This window comes from Phyllobates terribilis, unplaced genomic scaffold (assembly GCF_046119375.1).
Source record: "Phyllobates terribilis strain yellow unplaced genomic scaffold, ASM4611937v1 Scaffold_9__5_contigs__length_417890890, whole genome shotgun sequence".
NCBI classification, from domain to species: Eukaryota; Metazoa; Chordata; class Amphibia; order Anura; family Dendrobatidae; genus Phyllobates; species Phyllobates terribilis.
In genome coordinates this window covers 339180692-339201080 of record NW_027362769.1, presented here as the reverse complement: position 1 = coordinate 339201080, position 20389 = coordinate 339180692, and the positions used below count along the sequence as shown (strand labels likewise).

The 20389-nt window shown below is 39.9% G+C and overlaps 1 protein-coding gene across 1 annotated transcript in view; it reads right to left on the bottom strand.

Annotated features, from left to right (window-relative positions):
• Positions 1 to 20389, bottom strand: part of FAM20C (FAM20C golgi associated secretory pathway kinase) — a 193475-nt gene that overhangs the window by 8126 nt on the left and 164960 nt on the right. The window contains exons 6-8 of the mRNA XM_073648018.1: positions 18468 to 18648; positions 2723 to 2832; positions 2171 to 2252 (exon numbers count right to left, since the gene is read on the bottom strand). Coding sequence (XP_073504119.1) covers positions 2171 to 2252; positions 2723 to 2832; positions 18468 to 18648 — 373 coding nt within the window. The remainder of the gene's footprint in view (positions 1 to 2170; positions 2253 to 2722; positions 2833 to 18467; positions 18649 to 20389) is intronic.

Here is a 20389-nt window from a genome sequence, read left to right as displayed (position 1 = left end):
TGATGCATCGAGTGACTTATCTGGTGACTAGGGTGGTGGTCGAGAGCACATAAAGTCCTGCGGGTCTCCTGGTAAAGATTTTTCTTTGGAGCCCCATGTTACATCTTAATGTACAGTATGTATATGCTTAAAGGGATTCTCTACTTTGGACAAGATGATCACAGGTTGTCCCACTACTGGGACACTCAGCAATCAGGTGTATTCTGTGGAGGTCAGTAAGTGTTTGGATTTCCCTGCATGTAATTCCCCAAATGGTTACTTCTCTAACTCCTCTCTAACTCTTATATGACCAATTACTCAAATTTAAGGAGTAAATCCATTAGCGGAGTGTCAAAATCTGTCTATGGTGTCAACAAAATAGTGCACTATACTCTCATTATAGGAACAAGGCGAAGAGGAACAGCAAGAATCCGATGGCTTGATACTATCAAAATAATGGTGGAGAAGACCCTGGTGGACCTATCCAGGCTTGCACAAGATCGATCTTCCTGCAAAGCATTCATCTATAAAGTCGCCATAGCTCGAGAAAGAGCCAAAGGCCGTTAAATAATTAAATAATACTAACATTAGGGAAAATAGGGTGTGCACCCCATTCACTTAACTCCTATGCCATCCATCCCTAAATGCCGTCTCTCCCCCGCAAAATACAGAATGGTTCCGGTTATTTGATTTTAAACATATTGTACATTTTTCCTTTAACGTCATCGTTCCGATTCCTACATTAAACGGCATTCAAAAGACATGAGCTTTATAACATTAGATAGTTTCAAGGTCGAAATAAATCTTTCTTTATCCGCTGACACAAAGTGGTATTAAAACCATGGAAACCGCAGACACAATATCCGCGTAGCGATAATAATAAAGTTTTCAGAATAGCGTGGTAGCAGATGAATACGACTATACTTGTGGGACTTGAAGACTTCATTTGCCATTGAGTTTTCTATGGAGAAATCGCATTTGAAAAGATTGAGTCAATGAGTAGGAATTATAGTATGTGACCGTTATGGTCCCTGGAGAAAGGGGGTCCAGGTATCATTGGTCTCATTTCCTTTGAACGCGTGCCGCACACCCTTCTCCAAAAGAATTGCAAAAAGAAAGACTATGAAAAAAGGGGGAAAGTAAAGGAAGCAGAAACTTTCATCATAGGGGGCTCCACTTAGATTTTCATCATGGGGCTAATTTACTTGGTGTGTAACCCAAAACATTTCTCCAGTCCCCAACACTCCCATTTCCAAAATGAGTTGTCCAGCTACACATAGTATACATATGATTTGCCTGCCCCATCCTAGGAAGTACATCCAGTCCACTTCCGGCCCATTTTGTCCTCATCCACTGATTTTGGTAGGACCGGGGCCAACCTTCTAATGTATGTGGAGATGTTGGATTTCAATTTGCCCTATTATTTTATTCTTGGGGAAGAGAAACCGCCACCTAAAGTTTTTGTGATCTGTTCACTGGCATTGCGGTTGTGTGGTAGCCATTGTTGCGGAGTATGTTCGTTGGTGTAACCCAGAGCAAAGGGATTTTTCCTTGCAGTAGAAGTCTTTTTGGGCACCTGTGTCACTGCTCCTGTGATTACTTTGCAGGTAACCACGTAAAGAAAATGGGAATTTTGTTCAAAATGGCTCCATAGTTTGTTAGATAATGTTCATTTTGCTAGATAGAGAACTAGGGAAGCCAACCAAATCTTTATCCTCGGAGAAGGAAAAGCAACTACACCTCTATGCCCCTAAAAATTATTTCCATTTTTTAAGTTATTTTTTTGGAATGTCTTTCTTTTTGAACTGGAGGATTTTGTGCCAAATTCAAGCAATGTTTGATGAATTCAAAATGCTTAATTTTTTGCCTCTTTTTCGAATAAAAAAAAATTCCACAGTCCCTTCAATAAGTTTTAAAATGTCACGCATCTGTCTTGGACCCGTCTCCCCCCCTAAAAAAAAAATTAGACAGATTTTGTACTTCACTAGGGTACTGGATCAAAATTACTACTAGTGGACAACCCTTTTGAAGGCACAAAGCAAATAACTAATAAGGTGCAAACAAAAAAAGTCAACATCAGAACCATTTTTGTTCCCGGATAAAGACACATAAGCAATGAAGAATTGGCCGCTATGTGAATTGACTACATATACACAGTGTACAATATCATTGTTGTCATAAAGATATTTACCCTCGTCCATTATCCAAGTGAATTATAAATGTCTCATTTCCAAACTTCTCAAAGGTCTCATAGTGATGACGATCCATGTTGCCTGTAGGGGAATAAATGGGCAGATTAATACAACTGTATGTTGGAAGTCAATCAACTAACATTAACCAGGTTGTTTTTGACAACACCTTTTTGGAGGAAGGGTCCCTAACATAATGTGATCATAGAGTTTTCAACTTCAGGAAGCTGTAATTTATGGGAGAATCAAAAAGCAAGTGTTCATTTTCTCTGCAGCACCTCCGCAGGAAGAATTAGGCATTACATGGTGCTGATTTAAATAATTGGATTAGTTGTAATATACATGGAGGTATTTGGTGTTGATTATCATATTCAATCAGATCTTGAACTTTTGTTTAATTGTTTTTTTCCGCATTGGAAAAACACAATCTTTCCATTCCCTTAAAGTATTCTTATGTTCAATAGAAAAGAGATAAAAACAAAACAGTTTTAATGCATTTTAATGAATATTAATGTATGTTCTGCACTTTACGTCAATCAGAACTTATTTCTTACCCATAAGAAAGTCGAACACTGTCATATCGATGACTTCCAGAAGCCTGGTGCTGCCATCATATGGTGGTGTCTGCTTCACCCCTTCACAGTAGTCACCGTCCACTTCCCACCTGGAAGATAAAATGAATTTTAAGTACTATTTTTACAACATTTCCAAGATTGTGAACAGTTGGTACAAATGTAGTCACTATCAAAATGAGGAGCATGTAAAGCAATAATTTAATAAAGGATATTAACTATTTAAGGGGAACTGGTCATTAGATTTGGTTCAGGCAGCATGAGTCAGACACTGGCTGACCTATTGCAGCCGTATATATACATCCCTTGTGAAACCAGCTGGGGAATATATGTTTGCTTCTCCCAACCCAGCTCTCGTTGATTGACAGGTGTCAAGACATACCTGGCAGCAATTCTGGAGCCAGTGTCTCATTCATGCTGTCCGTGGTTTGTTTCCTTTAACTTTGCAAATAATCGTGATTAAAAATCTCCTGTGTATTGTGTACACAGCTTCTATACAGAATAATGTGTCTCTATGGAGCTGTAACACCATGGCACCAAAAATGCTTAGTGGTCATTTCAAGGTACTGCACCTTAACTTCCATCTACTTGAGTTGCACTGGGGAGCCGGCACTAAACACTGTGTGGACACGTGCTGTTCCTGCTCGGTACAATTCTTACATTCTGCTGCCGCCTGAGCACAAAATAGATAGTGGAGGTGTCAATACGCCACCGATCTGATATTGATGACCTATCCCACGGAAAAGTCATCAAATCAGACTACACTTAAGGTTTATTTGTAGTCTGTAACCATGGAAACAGATAAGTCTGTACAGAAACTGCATACACAAAGTGAAAGAGAAATTTTCCAAAGCCACTGAATATTTATATGTGTATATATATATATATATATATATATATATATATATATATATATATATATATATATATATAAACACTGCTCAGAAAAATAAAGGGAACACTCCAATAACACATCCTAGATCTGAATGAATGAAATATTCTCATTGAATACTTTGTTCTGTACAAAGTTGAATGTACTGACAACAAAATCACACAAAAATCATCAATGGAAATCAAATGTATTAACCAATGGAGGCCTGGATTTGGAGTCACCCCCAAAATTAAAGTCGAAAAACACACTACAGGCTGATCCAACTTTGATGTAATGTCCTTAAAACAAGTCAAAATGAGGCTCAGTATTGTGTGTGGCCTCCACGTGCCTGTATGACCTCCCTACAACGCCTGGGCATGCTCCTGATGAGGTTGCGGATGGTCTCCTGTGGGATCTCCTCCCAGACTTGGACTAAAGCATCCGCCAACTCCTGGACAGTCTGTGGTGCAACGTGACATTGGTGGATGGAGCGAGACATGAAGTCCCAGATGTGCTCAATCGGATTCAGGTCTGGGGAACGGGCGGGCCAGTCCATAGCTTCAATGCCTTGCCTTCATCTTGCAGGAACTGCTGACACACTCCAGCCACATGAGGTCTGGCATTGTCCTGCATTAGGAGGAACCCAGGGCCAAAAGCACCAGCATATGGTCTCACAAGGGGTCTGAGGATCTCATCTCGGTACCTAATGGCAGTCAGGCTACATCTGGCGAGCACAAGGAGGGCTGTGCGGCCCTCCAAAGAAATGTCACCCCACACCATTACTGACCCACTGCCAAACCGGTCATGCTGAAGGATGTTGCAGGCAGCAGATCGCTCTCCGCGGCGTCTCCAGACTCTGTCACGTCTGTCACATGTGCTCAGTGTGAACCTGCTTTCATCTGTGAAGAGCACAGGGCGCCAGTGGCGACTTTGCTAATCCTGGTATTCTGTGGCAAATGCAAAGCGTCCTGCACGGTGTTGGGCTGTGAGCACAACATCCATCTGTGGACATCGGGCACAGGCTAAGGAGTCGGTCATGGAGTCGGTTTCTAACCATTTGTGCAGACACATGCACATTTGTGGCCGTTTGTGCAGACACATGCACATTTGTGGCCTGCTGGAAGTCATTTTTCAGGGCTCTGGCAGTGCTCCTCCTTGCACAAAGGCGGCGGTAACGGTCTTGCTGCTGGGTTGTTGCCCTCCTACGGCCCCCTCCATGTCTCCTGGTGTACTGGCCTGTCTCTTGGTAGCACCTCTAGCCTCTGGACACTACGCTGACAGACACAGCAAACCTTCTTGCCACAGCTCGCATTGATGTGCCATCCTAGATGAGCTGCACTACCTGAGCAACTTCTGTGGGTTGTAGAGTCCGTCTCATGCTACCACGAGTGTGAAAGCGCAACCAACATTCAAAAGTGACGAAAACATCAGCCAGAAAGCATTGGTACTGAGATGTGGTCTGTGGTCCCCACCTACAGAACCACTCCTTTATTTAGTGTGTCTTGATAATTGCCAATAATTTCCATCTATTGTCTATTCCATTGCACAACAGCATGTGAAATTGATTGTCAATCAGTGTTGCTTCCTAAGTGGACAGTTTGATTTCACAGAAGTTTGATTTACTTGTAGCTATATTCTGTTGTTTAAGTGTTCCCTTTATTTTTTTGAGCAGTGTATGTATATGTATATATATATATATATATATATATATATATATATATATATATATATATATATATATATATATATATATACAGTACAGACCAAAAGTTTGGACACACCTTCTCATTTAAAGATTTTTCTGTATTTTCATGACTTTGAAAATTGTACATTCACACTGAAGGCATCAAAACTATGAATTAACACATGTGGAATTATATACTTAACAAAAAAGTGTGAAACAACTGAAAATATGTCTTATATTCTAGGTTCTTCAAAGTAGCCACCTTTTGCTTTGATGACTGCTTTGCACACTCTTGGCATTCTCTTCATGAGCTTCAAGAGGTAGTCACCGGAAATGGTTCCCAGAGTTCCCAGAGATGCTTAGCACTTGTTGGCCCTTTTGCCTTCACTCTGCGGTCCAGCTCACCCCAAACCATCTCGATTGGGTTCAGGTCTGGTGACTGTGGAGGCCAGGTCATCTGGCGTAGCACCCCATCACTCTCCTTCTTGGTCAAATAGCCCTTACACAGCCTGGAGGTGTGTTTGGGGTCATTGTCCAGTTGAAAAATAAATGATGGTTCAACCAAACACAATCCGGATGGAATAGCATGCCGCTGCAAGATGCTGTGGTAGCCATGCTGGTTCAGCATGCCTTCAATTTTGAATAAATCCCCAACAGTGTCACCAGCAAAGCACCCCCACACCATCACACCTCCTCCTCCATGCTTCACGGTGGGAACCAGGCATGTAGAGTCCATCCTTTCACCTTTTCTGTGTCGCACAAAGACACGGTGGTTGGAACCAAAGATCTCAAATTTAGACTTATCAGACCAAAGCACAGATTTCCACTCGCCTAATGTTCATTACTTGTGTTCTTTAGCGCAAACAAGTCTCTTCTGCTTGTTGTCTGTCCTTAGCAGTGGTTTCCTAGCAGCTATTTTACCATAAAGGCCTGCTGCACAAAGTCTCCTCTTAACAGTTGTTGAAGAGATGTGTCTGCTGCTAGAACTCTGTGTGGCATTGACCTGGTCTCTAATCTGAGCTGCTGTTAACTTGCGATTTCTGAGGCTGGTGACTCGGATAAACTTATCCTCAGAAGCAGAGGTGACTCTTGGTCTTCCTTTCCTGGGGCGGTCCTCATGTGAGCCAGTTTCTTTGTAGCGCTTGATTGTTTTTGCAACTGCACTTGGGGACATTTTCAAAGTTTGACCAATTTTTCGGACTCACTGACCTTCATTTCTTAAAGTAATGATGGCCACTCGTTTTTCTTTACTTAGCTGCTTTTTTCTTGCCATAATACAAATTCTAACAGTCTATTCAGTAGGACTATCAGCTGTGTATCCACCAGACTTCTGCACAATACAACTGATGGTCCCAACCCCATTTATAAGGCAAGAAATCCCACTTATTAAAACTGACAGGGCACACCTGTGAAGTGAAAACCATTTCCGGTGACTACCTCTTGAAGGTCATCAAGAGAATGCCAAGAGTGTGCAAAGCAGTCATCAAAGCAAAAGTTGACTACTTTGAAGAACCTAGAATATAAGACATATTTTCAGTTGTTTCACACTTTTTTGTTAAGTATATAATTCCACATGTGTTAATTCATAGTTTTGATGCCTTCAGTGTGAATGTACAATTTTCAAAGTCATGAAAATATAGAAAAATCTTTAAATGAGAAGGTGTGTCCAAACTTTTGGTCTGTACTGTATATGTATATACAGTATATAACAAATAATGAGGTGAGTTTGCAGATACTACTCATTTTATAGCACCTGCCATATTGAGTACATGGCTCCTTCACAGACCAATCTGTCTCCTTGGTTGTAGGCTATATATAACAATATATATTAGACTGTCTTCAGCACATAGGTCTGCATAGGAACTGTATACGCAAGAAGGCAAATGCCTATGGTATATATATATTTTTTAATCAAGACTATCTACATAGTTACTTTACTATTTTTACTATTTATTTGCATTTTATTCATAAAACTGTTGTTTTCACTCATGAAATACTAATTTAATGCCATTACTGATACATTTATTTGTGCATTTAGAGCTCTGGCATGATTGCAGAATTGATGTAGATAATTTGCTGATATGTAGCATACAGGGGAGCTCTTTCCAGAATATCTAGGTAAATATATCCTGAATTAATTGCTGTGATAGAGGATTTACAGGCAAACACTGCGCTGCTTTATTAACCCCCTGGATAAGCGCTTGGCTCTTAAGAAAGCAGTGTGAATGAATTTTGCATTAGGGCCTCGGCTGGAAATGCACCCAGTCCTTGAATAATGAGATACTCTGCATTTTATTCAGCATAGCAAATCCATCAGCTGGATGATGAGGCATTTTCCATATCTTTCTGAAAGCCTCTAGTGCGAGATTCTTTTTATTAAGCTCGGAACATTTTCAGCACAAAGGACGGTGCGCGGTGTCCTCTCACATAGGTGCTGCATTCACAGGCCAAAACAAAGACTGATCTGATATTTTTATACCTAGAATTCGTCTTACCCCACGCTGAGGAAATGCACGGCACAAATACATCTTAGAGAACAGAACAGGCAAAGAGCGTCCATTATCATTCTTTCCAATCTTGGCGAATAATAAAAATCAGCCCTCTTCGTAGAAATGATGCTCGTTAATTCTGTCAGCGTGGGCCTTTCTGTGCCGTGGAGGTATTAGTGAGGCTACAACATATCCATTAATGCCTGGTCTAGTACAGGTGGAGATGTAGGTACTTTAGCCTTGGCCGGGCACAGATACATCACAATGAATCGTATATGAAGTGTCCAACTGGCAAAAATGATGATACACCCGAGGGTACACAATTGTGCACTTTTGGAGAACAAGAGGACCATGTCATGCTTTTGTATGGGGGCCCTCTACTGTTTGTGCCCATTCCTAGGGAGGTCATGTGGCCACCAGCATGGTCACTAAAGGAACTTATATTTGGGCCTATCCTTGGCTAGTTATTAACAAACCAAAACACTCAATCATCAGCTCACTGTATAATTTCTAGGGGTCATAAAATTATTAAGAAGAGGAAAGGGGACCAAATGATCAAATAAATAATTATTCGATCCCCTTATAATTTGCATCACCAAATGTCAAAGGGAATTAAACGATTGCAGATTTGTAATATAGTCATAGAATCATAGAATGTTAGAGTTGGAGGGAACTCCGGCGTCATCGTGTCCAACCCCCCGCTCAATGCAGGAGTCACTAAACCATCTCAGACAGATGTCTGTCCAGCCTCTGTTTGAAGACTTCCATTGCAGGAGAACTCACCACCTCTCGTGGACACCTGTTCCACTAATTGATCACCCTCACTGTCAAAAAGTTTTTTCTAACATCTAGTCTGTATCTTCTCCCTTTCAGTTTCATTCCATTGCTTCTCGTGTTTCCATGTGTAAATGAGAACAAGGATGATCCCTCTACACTGTGACATCCCTTCAGATATGTGTAGACAGCTATTAAGTCTCCTCTTAGCCTTCTTTTCTGCAAGCTAAACATTCCCAAATTCTTTAACCGTTCCTCGTAGGACATAGTTTGTAGTCCGCTCATTATCCTGGTAGCTCTTCTCTGAACGTGCTCCAGTTTTTTTATGCCTTTTATTAAAATGTGGGCCCAAAACTGGACACAGTATTCCAGATGAGGTCTGATCAAGGAGGAGTAGAGGGGGATAATTACTTCATTTCACTTTACTTTACTTTAGTCAATCAGCAATCGCAAAAGGCAGACCCATGTAAACCAAACTGGGAGGCAAAATATCCAGACCCCTGCTATCCAAACCGGGAGGGCAAAGGAAAAAAGCAAGAGGGATAAATCTGATATGGTGAGCAGGATGGGTCCAGAAAGGAAAGAGTTGGGGCATGTGAAATGCAGTGATGGGAGATAAGAGGAGAAGAGTTAATGAGTGAGAGATTAGACAAAGAAGGAACATTAAAGAGGAACTGTTACTTGTCAAAAATATGTATTTCTTTACCTGGTGGAAATGCCGCCGTTATCCTGAGTCTGGCGCTGTTTTTCTTTAGTTCCAGGGCCTTTCCATTCCTGAGATATGACCCTCTAATACCTGTATGCACCTGATAGTCAAGGAGGTGGGATCCTGATAAAGACGCCCACAGAGAAGACTTGAGCGCCACACCCCCCTTCACTAATAAGACTAGAGTTACACACAAGGAAGAAGGGGGTCATATCTCAGGAGCAGAAAGGTGCAAAAACAAAATAAAAACAAAGCTTTAGGAGAACAGGTACAAAAAATACATATTTCTGGCAAGTGACAGGTCCTCTTTAAGCAGTACCAAGGCTCAAAGAACTGCTATGTGGAAAGCAGAGACAGAACAGCTCAGAGGTGAACTGTAAGAGGCATCAGTAGCCCATAGTATAGGTCTGTAAGAGAATAACTTAGCCCCCATCATTGCTGCTCCATTATTGCCCAATGAGGCCATTAAGGACTCACTCCAGAGCAGAAGACTGGTGACCTCCAGCCATGCAATCAATCAATGTTCTTGAGGAGATAGGTACCCATACCTTTAAGTTTACTCTAATAATCAGTACATGAAATAAGCCAAGGCTACCAGATCAAATGGAAAATGTAACAACTGTGCCGATTCATGCCTCCTTTATTTCCTCTTTGGACGATGGGCAGCGGCACACCTTTATTGCTTGCGACACGTGATAGCACCAGTCCAGTTTTTTTCCTGGGACTTTTGGTGCTGTGAACTATGGGGTTAATTTTAGTCTAGGTTTAATCACTCTTTCCTGAGAGCTATGCGCGACGCAGCCAGCTATTCAAACCCCTGAAGTTCTGACTCCCACTGCCAGTCAATAGGGTTGCTGTGCTCCTGTTTGTTCTGATTAATCCCGTTCTCTGACCTCGGCAAGTTCTAGTTTATTGATTTTTCTCCTGCCTTACGATTTTTTATCTCCTAGTTCTGGCCTGGCTGTCTGACTCTTATTCTTGCCTGCTTGTATCACCAAAGAGCAGATGACTCCATGGCCCAGCCTAGTGGTCTGTTAGAGATCAGCGAACACGAACTTAAAAAGTTCAGGGTTTGTAGCAGACGGTGTCTGGTGCTAAACGCCGAACATGGGTTGCAATGTTCGGAGTTCCGGGAGAAGTCCATTGCAGAAAGAGAGAATTTTCCAGATCAAAATTTTGGGTCCCTATTGTTTTCAATGGGGTTTGGGTTCTGGTTCAAGTTTGGGTAAAGCTCTTTTCCCCGAACTGAACTTTGGAATAAAGTTTGGGTCAGGTACCAGAACCCGAACTTCCCCAGTTCCGCTCATCTAGTCCCTGCGTAAGTCCAGATCCCAGTACAAGGGTTAATGAGTGAAGGCCAAGTCAACGAAATAGATAGTGCCAAGCCTGTTTGTGGTAGCCATTTAGCAGCTGCCAGGTGAGCATGGACTGTGCCCACATGACAAGAAATTTGAGATTTTGAAGGTGAATATTCTGGGAAATAGTGTTCCATTTTGCTAACCCAAAGTCGATGTTTCTAATACTTAATACCGGGACGTAGTAATGTTATAGAACTTTATAAAACAAAACACAAAAAGCTTTAGCCCACAATTATCCATAAAGTTCTAAGCTATGAAATGATGACGAATAACCAAAAGTTGGCCAAACATTACCAAGCTGACAACTTTACTTAGTGTTTAGCACAGACTTTGGCAAGAAGACTTTTACTAAAAGAGGTTGAGTACCCCTGCTGTACACTATATGGAATAGTAACAGTGATTTCAGAAAGAAGTCAGTCCACGTAAAGCAAAGATCAGGAGTTCTCTTTCCCGCTGGTACAAAGAAGCGGCTTCTATTCAACCGCACTTTCCGTCAATAAAAGCCACATCTGAAGCAAACATCTTCAGCCTTTTCTATGTGCATTAAAGGCATTTGTCTGCAGCATTAGATCTCTTTTTCATTGTATAATTCATCCGCCGCTTTTATTTATTCGGAAACCAAAGTGACTAATGCATGGAAGAATTCTCTGCAGCATATCGTCCCCTCTGAGTTATTTTTACATTCTGTCTAATTAAGGCAGTGATATTTGTAAGCACGGCAGTCGGTCTGCTCCTTTGTTAACAGTTGCTGAAGTCATGGACCATACAGTATTTCTCATCTAGGTGAGCAGCACATTGTGACTTGAGTCTGCAAAATTAGTGCTTGTGATTTATTTCTTAAAGGAGCATGAAGCCGAAAGATGCAAATTAATAAAGGAGATGCTCAATACAGTGTGTAAGGTAAAGGTTTCATGAGATTCTTAGAGTCCTATCAACAATCCATCTTCAGATCATTGGTGGTGGACACAATACAGTGTGTAAGGTAAAGGTTTCATGAGATTCTAAGAGTCCTATCAACAATCCATCTTCAGATCATTGGTGGTGGACACAATACAGTGTATAAGGTAAAGGTTTCATGAGATTCTTAGAGTCCTATCAACAATCCATCTTCAGATCATTGGTGGTAGACACAACACAGTGTATAAGGTAAAGGTTTCATGAGATTCTTAGAGTCCTATCAGCAATCCATCTTCAGATCATTGGTGGTGGACACAATACAGTGTATAAGGTAAAGGTTTCATGAGATTCTTAGAGTCCTATCAGCAATCCATCTTCAGATCATTGGTGGTGGACACAATACAGTGTGTAAGGTAAAGGTTTCATGAGATTCTTAGAGTCCTATCAACAATCCATCTTCAGATCATTGGTGGTGGACACAATACAGTGTGTAAGGTAAAGGTTTCATGAGATTCTTAGAGTCCTATCAACAATCCATCTTCAGATCATTGGTTGTGGACACAATACAGTGTATAAGGTAAAGGTTTCATGAGATTCTTAGAGTCCTATCAACAATCCATCTTCAGGTCATTGGTGGTGGACAGGGGTGTAACTATAGGAGATGCATGGGTAGCAATCACACCCAGGCCCTGGAGGCTAGGGGCCCAAAAGGTCTATTAATATTAAAGACCTTTGATAGTTGGGGGCCCCATTGGAGATTTTGCATTGGGGCCCAAAACCTTCAAGTTATGCCTTTGCAATAGGGGGTCCCAGTGCAGAACAATTTAGCAAGAACAAGGGACTCATCCTATATCTCTATGCTTCTCTAGGTCCATGTTTTAGTAAAGGGGTCATTATTTTCACATCCTTTACTAAGTAAATTGCAACCCAAAGGCCACGGCCCCACTATCAGTATTTGGTCAGTATTCGGTCAGTATTTTTTCTCAGGAGTGGGAGCCAAAACCAGGAGTGGGTGATAAATGCAGAATTGGTGACTTGTTTCTATTACACCTTTTCTCTGATTGTTCCTCACCTGGTTTTGGCTCCCACTCCTGGGAAAAAATACTGACCAAATACTGATAGTGGGGCTGTGGCCTTATGGAAATTGTATCATCAGAAAATTACCTATTGTTTAAATAGTTTTTTTTTGGTATTAAATGTATATTTTAATTTTTTTTATTTTTTTCTCAAATCACCATCTTTATTAAAAATAATAGAATGAAGTATTGCAATTTTCACACTGGCCACCGGAGGATATTTTTAGACTTTACCTTCCTGTTGTAAATAAGGCTTTTGTGTTAAAAAAATGCAAATAATTTTTTTTAAATAAATGTATCCATCATAATCTTTATTAAAAAGAAAAATTAGAAATGTTGTGACCTTCACACTGGACACTGTGAATTTTTCCTACTTTAACTTCCTGTTGTTTCAAGAAACAACACGTGTACATAGCCACAATGGTCAGACCCCCAACCCTCTCTTTTATATTGAAGCATCCAATGAAAGTGTGCAAAGGTTAATGTGAAGGGAGGGTGAGCAGGGGAGCTGTAACATTGCCTAGTATGACTGGTGGATTCTGTGCTATCAGATGTATATAGAGGTGTTACCTGTCATTATAATCCTGCCTCTGCTGATAAGGAAACTACTGAAAACTCTTCCGAAAAGGACAGGACATATGAGTCTAAAATAGGCTCAGTGGCCAGTGTGAAAATTGCAAGATTCCTATTTTCAATAAGGATCATTATATGATTTAAAAAAAAAAAAACATTGCCAATTTTTCTCAAAATACGTTATGATGATGATCGGTGATTCCTGTGTTATCAGCTGTGTATAGATGTGCTATTAGTCATAATAATCCTGCCTCTGCTGATGAGGAAACTGCTGTAAACTCTTTCTGAAAAGACATGAAGCATGAGTCCAAAATAGCCCCAGTGGCCAGTGTGAAAATTGCAGTTTTTCTAACTTAGTTATTTATATACAGATATGAATAAAAAACCATTGCAAAATATAAAAAAAAATACAGTTAAACAAAAAACTGATTTAAACAATAGGATATATTCTGATGACACATATCTGTAAATTATATTCAGCCAGGACTAGGTCAAGATAGCCCACTAGAACGTCTTTCGTTGGACAGTCTGACCCTACATTGGTTGATGGGTTGCAAGCTCCCAGGTTAAGGACTGGCTGGAGACCAGACCCAAGCTCTGATACCATAATGAGCCCCAACTACAAGAGCTCTACAGAAGACAACCCTATTTGGAGCTAGGTCGGTCTTCCGACGGCTATCTCATCATCTCCCCATATATAGGAGCGTACACGCATGCATGTCCAATGAAGACAGTTGAGTAAGCTGCCACCAAACACCTCTTGCAGAAGCTCATCTCCCAGAACAACAAAGCGATAGGAGGTCAACATGGATGACCCTTATTTTTTTCCCTGATTGTATTAGTCAAGACACCTTCATACTTAAAAGTTGGCTAGTCCAGCAAAACCAGTGGGCTTAGTCAACTTTTCTCTTCTGTATAGAAGACTTGGTCATTTCCTCTGGTGGCCCAAGGATCCATACTTTGATGCACTGATTTAAGTCATGTAGATACAGTGCCTACAAGTAGTATTCAACCCCCTGCAGATTTAGCTGGTTGACACATGCGGAATTAACTTGCCATTGTGACATTTGTACTGTAGATCAGCCTGGAAGTGGGAAATGCACTGCAGCAACTTTTTTTTTTTTTTTTTAAAACGTTAAAAGTTAATTCAGAGTGTCATTTATTATTCAACCCCTCAAACCACAAGAATTCTGTTTGGTCCCCCTAAAGTATTAAGAAGTAGTTCAGGCACCAAGAATAATGAGCTTCACATGTGTGGATTAAAGATCTCTTTGCCAGCCTTTTCTGACTATTTAAGACCCTCCCCAAACTTGTGAACAGCACTCAGACATGGTCAACATGGGAAAGACAAAAGAGCATTCCAAGGCCATCAGAGACAAGATCGTGGAGGGTCACAAGGCTGGCAAGGGGTACAAAACCCTTTCCAAGGAGTTGGGCCTACCTGTCTCCACTGTTGGGAGCATCATCCGTAAGTGGAAGGCTTATGGAACTACTGTTAGCCTGCCACGGCCTGGACAGCCTTTGAAAGTGTCCTCCCGTGCCGAGGCCAGGCTTGTCCGAAGAGTCAAGGCTAACCCAAGGACAAGAAGGAAGGAGCTCCGGGAAGATCTCATGGCAGTGGGGACATTGGTTTCAGTCAATACCATAAGTAACGTACTCCACCGCAATGGTCTCCGTTCCAGACGAGCCCGTAAGGTACCTTTACTTTCAAAGCGTCATGTCAAGGCTCGTCTACAGTTTGCTCATGATCACTTGGAGGACTCTGAGACAGACTGGTTCAAGGTTCTATGGTCTGATGAGACCAAGATCGAGATCTTTGGTGCCAACAACACACGTGACGTTTGGAGACTGGATGGCACTGCATACGACCCCAAGAATACCATCCCTACAGTCAAGCATGGTGGTGGCAGCATCATGCTGTGGGGCTGTTTCTCTGCCAAGGGGCCTGGCCATCTGGTCCGCATCCATGGGAAGATGGATAGCACGGCCTACCTGAAGATTTTGGCCAAGAACCTCCGCTCCTCCATCAAGGATCTTAAGATGGGTCGTAATTTCATCTTCCAACAAGACAACGACCCAAAGCACACAGCCAAGAAAACCAAGGCCTGGTTCAAGAGGGAAAAAGTCAAGGTGTTGGAGTGGCCTAGTCAGTCTCCTGACCTTAACCCAATTGAAAACTTGTGGAAGGAGCTCAAGAATAAAGTCCACATGAGACACCCAAAGAACCTAGATAACTTGGAGAAGATCTGCATGGAGGAGTGGGCCAAGATAACTCCACAGACCTGTGCCGGCCTGATCAGGTCTTATAAAAGACGATTATTAGCTGTAATTGCAAACAAGGGTTATTCCACAAAATATTAAACATAGGGGTTGAATAATAATTGACCCACACTTTTATGTTTAAAATTTAATAAAATTCAACTGAGCAACATAACTTTTTGGTTTGTAAGATTTATGCTTCTGTTCATAAAACCTACTCTCGTTTGCCGTTTGAAGGCTCTAACTTATTTACATCTTATCAAACCAGCTAAATCTGCAGGGGGTTGAATACTACTTGTAGGCACTGTATGACTTCATTTTTGTAGTGTTCTCAGGCCCCTTTCGTACGGAAGGACATTTGACCATGCTCCATTCTGGTTCTCACAGGTCTGAATATGGCTCAATACAGAAGATAATTTATTGTGGTCAACGGGATAGGAAATTCAGATAAGAGACATTAGGTTCAGCATCTCCTTAACAAGCCGGATTAAGTGGATCTATAAAAGGGTTAACTCTACGCCAGGAGAAGGTAATCAAGCAATAATCTGATGACACATCAGCCCAGCCAACCCACTGCTCTGCTCCATCCTCCCCTCTAATAAGATCTGAAGGGATAAGTCTTCGGAAATCATATCCACATAGCTGCCAGGGATGATAAATGAACAGAATACAGACGTGTAATGCAATAGACGTAGCGCGCCGGCCTGATAAGCTTTTAGAAATCCATAAACAGAAGTGCATTAGGTGCCGTATATCCATAAAGGTGGAAATTTATCAATTTCCTTACGGCCTTATCCAGTGCTAATATAAAGGCTTCATGTAATATAGAGCATTTTCATGGGTTATTCCAAAATGCCGCATGGTGTACTTCACTTTAAGGTCACCCAAAGGATTTGCTTTTTAGAGAGTAAATGGGGCCATAAAATATAATCTACTCTGCAAATTTAAGAAGAATATAATACATTATGATGCGGTTTATCACGCTTACATGCATTTATCGCAGTTTACGCCGGATAAACATCCGGCTATGGCACAAAGTAGAGGCTGGAAGAAAAGAAAATCAGAACAAATGTTGTTCTTTCAGTGTTACAATGATAAGTGACAGATCTTAATATGCACAATAGGAAAGTGAAGGCAATGCTATAAAGACTATTAGGAGTTATGACAGTCAATAGAAGCGCGGCATTTCGAGACTCCATAGATGACAATTTAGGGTTATTAATGAAATCTTTTTTAGACATATTTATGGATGGTCGGCTGAAGATATTTAAGGCATCTGTAGCATGGAAAGACTTTGCTTAGGATAGGCCATCATTTTTAGATCAAAGGGGGTCTGACTCTTGTCATCTAAAGGGTCCAAAAACATCACCGGGTCACAATATCAATGCACTGCAGAATGCAGTAGACCCCCATGATTAGGGAAGGGGCATCACAGGGATAAAATAATGGGGAAGCAACCACTCACACTGACCATTCATGGAGGGGGTGGTTGACTAGTATTATAAATGCAGGGTTGAACATATCATTGATGCAACGTGTGCAGTCGTGCAAGGGCCCAAGAGGTGAGGGCGCCACTTCTACCTTCAAATCAGCAAGCAGACACAAAGAGGGGCCCAGATTTTGTTCGTGCACAGGGGCCCTCTTCAGTCTGTGTCCACCGCTATGTAAATGCACTAAGATGAGGCTTCCATAGGGCGCCAGTTACACATATACGTATAATGCACAGTGACCACCATACTATTAGATCAGACGGCTGCCCAAAACTATATAAGTGCACCACACGAGAACAGATATCAAATTCCCCAAGCCAATACTAAAAGGCCTGGCCGCAGTCTAGAAAAGATGAAAAAATGTGCAACAAAAAAGATGCATGAGGTATCAGTCAATATTTTGGCCAAAATACGCAAACTCATAAGCCACATCAAGGGTCCTCATTGTCTTGCGAATCTCTACACTAAAATTCAAATCAACTCACCAAAAAAGACAAAATACAAAATACATCACAGAAAAAAAGGCTGCTGTATTTATTAACATCAGGCTGTTTAGAGGGGCAGCGGTGACCCCCTTCATTCTTTGCTTTTCTCAGTACTGCACAGCTCCAAACGTTTTGTAGTGGCTACCCTTGGTATTATATTTCAGTCCATTTCACTTAAAGGGGTAAAGATCAATCTTCAGGGATACACCACTCCTCCGCCTACTGACTTTCTGCTTGCCAGGGGGATGGTACACTCCAGAATGATTGACAGATCGGACCAGAGGCATGGTCTGAACTGAGCACACTCTAATGCTACAGAGGTAACGTTACCTCTGTAGCATCAGGAGAGCACATGGGCACTGGAGCTGGCTGGATTCAAAAGCAATGAGCTGAAAACTATAGAATTAAAAATCCTTCCATTGTTGAGAATAAATAGGATTTATTTCATAACGAGTAAGTTTCAAAGTTGCTGGTTTTACAAGAACTTTGCAATTTTTAACCAATTACCATGTTGAGATAAACTCTTTAAAGAGGACAAAGCTTTTATAGAAGGCACAGTCATTACTAAAATTATAGCGCTATGCCCGGTAAGCAATGACGGTGTTAAATCCACTTTAAACAGATTCAATTAGTATTATTTGGTGACTTTGTGGAGATATCATTTGTTTTCTGTACGTTGATATTATTTGATCACTGTCCGGTAATATTTATTCGTGTGGCACTATAGAGTGATTTCTTTTAATGGAATTTTTCTAATATATGGCATTATTATTTAGGAACTATAGCATATGACACTGACAATGCACTGTCCATCTGATATACACAATCCAACACAAAGGTAATTCTGGCCATAAAAAAAGATCATGACGGTGGGCCTGACCTTGGGGACCCAACAGAGTCCTGAACACAAGAGACAAACGGGGAAATAAACGGGGGCAATAGAAATCTCTGCTAATGGATAATTAATCTATTCATGATTCGATGAAGTGATTTTTGATACAGAGATACGTATGTACTAAATACACAATGCATGATCCTTACAATAATAGAATAATATGTACTTACTCTGCTTTTTTGCGTTTATGGTATGAACGTCTCCATGGATTCCTCCACGTCTTCCGTTTTGCTAAGGACAAGTCTGGCAGGAAAGCAGCCAAGGATCCTTCTATCTGATCTGGCTTTCCGCATAGAGCATGTTCTGTTGAACAGTAGTAAGAACATTCTCCATAGAAACAAATGTTGTTTGCTGTAAGAAAAACAAACTACGAGTTAGAATCAATCTAATACACGGAGAGCGGCAGAATAAGGACAGTGAGAAGAAAAAACAGGATTAAGTTTGAAAAAAGGATGCAACAGTCAAAGAAATATCCAGACTCAGGTCAACGTCAAGGTCCATCTGTAGGTTGTCCTAGTTTTGCCATCACATTTGTAACATCTATTGGTAGAGATAGGACTTCCTTCTGGATGAAAGTGGCCACATTGAACCCATAATGACTTTATTTTTCAAAACAATGAGGACTCTTATTGATCATCTCATGGACTATTCCAGAAATCATACCTGAAGTGTATGGACTGTCTCATTTAGGGCAGTCTACGTTTATGTTTGCAATTTGTGTTTTGTTTTTTGTTTGTAGTTTATGTTTTCTGTTTGCCTTTTATGCTTTATCTTTGCGGTTTATATTTTATGCTTGCGGTTTATGTTTTATATGTGCAGTTTATGTTTGTGGTTTACGTTTAGATTTTATGTTTGCAGTTTATGTTTTATGTTTTTGCTATTTACACTTGTGTTTGCGATTTATGTTTTAAAATTGCAGTTTATATTTGAGGTTTATGTTTGAGGTTTATGTTTATACTTTATTTTTGTGTTTTATTATTGCGATTTATTTTTATGTTTGCGATTTTTGTTTTAAGATTGCAGTTTATGTTTTATGTTTACAGTTTATGTTTTATGTTTGTGGTTTTTGCTTATATTATGTTTGTGTTTTATGTCTGCAATTTATGTTTATGGTTTATATTTTATGTTTATATTGTGTGTTTGTTTTATGTTTGCGGTTTATGTTTTAAGTTTGTGGTTTATGTTTTATGTTTACATATTTTTATATTTTAAGATTGTGTTTTATTTTTGCAATTCATGTTTATGGTTTATGTTATAAGTTTGCGTTTTTTTGTTTATATTTTATGCTGATGTTTGAGGTTTATGTTTATATTATATGTTGTGTTTTATGTTTGTGGTTTATGTTTTATCTTTGTGGCTTATGTTTTATGTTTATGGTTTATGTTTTATGTTTGAGTTATTTTTTATATTTTATGTTTGTGTTTTATGTTTGCTATTTATGTTCATGGTTTATTTTTTAAGGTTGCGCTTTTTGTTTATATTTTCTGCTCATGTTTGAGGTTTATGTTTATATTATATGTTGTGTTTTATGTTTACGGTATATGTTTTATGTCTGCGTTTTTTTGTTTATATTTATATTTATGTTTTATGTTTGCATTTTTTATTTATATTTGTGTTTTATGTTTGCGTTTTTTATTTATATTTTAGATTTATGCTTTATGTTTGCGGTTTATGTTTATATTATATGTTGTGTTTTATGTTTACGGTTTATGTTTTATGTTTATGGTATATGTTTTATGCTTGCATTTTTTGTTTATATTTTATATTTATGTTTGCGGTTTATGTTTTATCTTTACGGTATATGTTTTATGTTTGCGTTTTTTTGCTTATATTTTATATTTATGTTTTATGTTTGCGGTTTATGTTTATATGATATGTTGTGTTTTATGTTTGCGGTTTATGTTTTATCTTTACGGTATATGTTTTATGTTTGCGTTTTTTATTTATATTTTATATTTATGTTTTATGTTTGCGGTTTATGTTTATATTATATGTTGTGTTTTATGTTTACGGTTTATGTTTTATCTTTACGGTATATGTTTTATGTTTGCGTTTTTTATTTATATTTTATATTTGTTTTTTATGTTTGCGG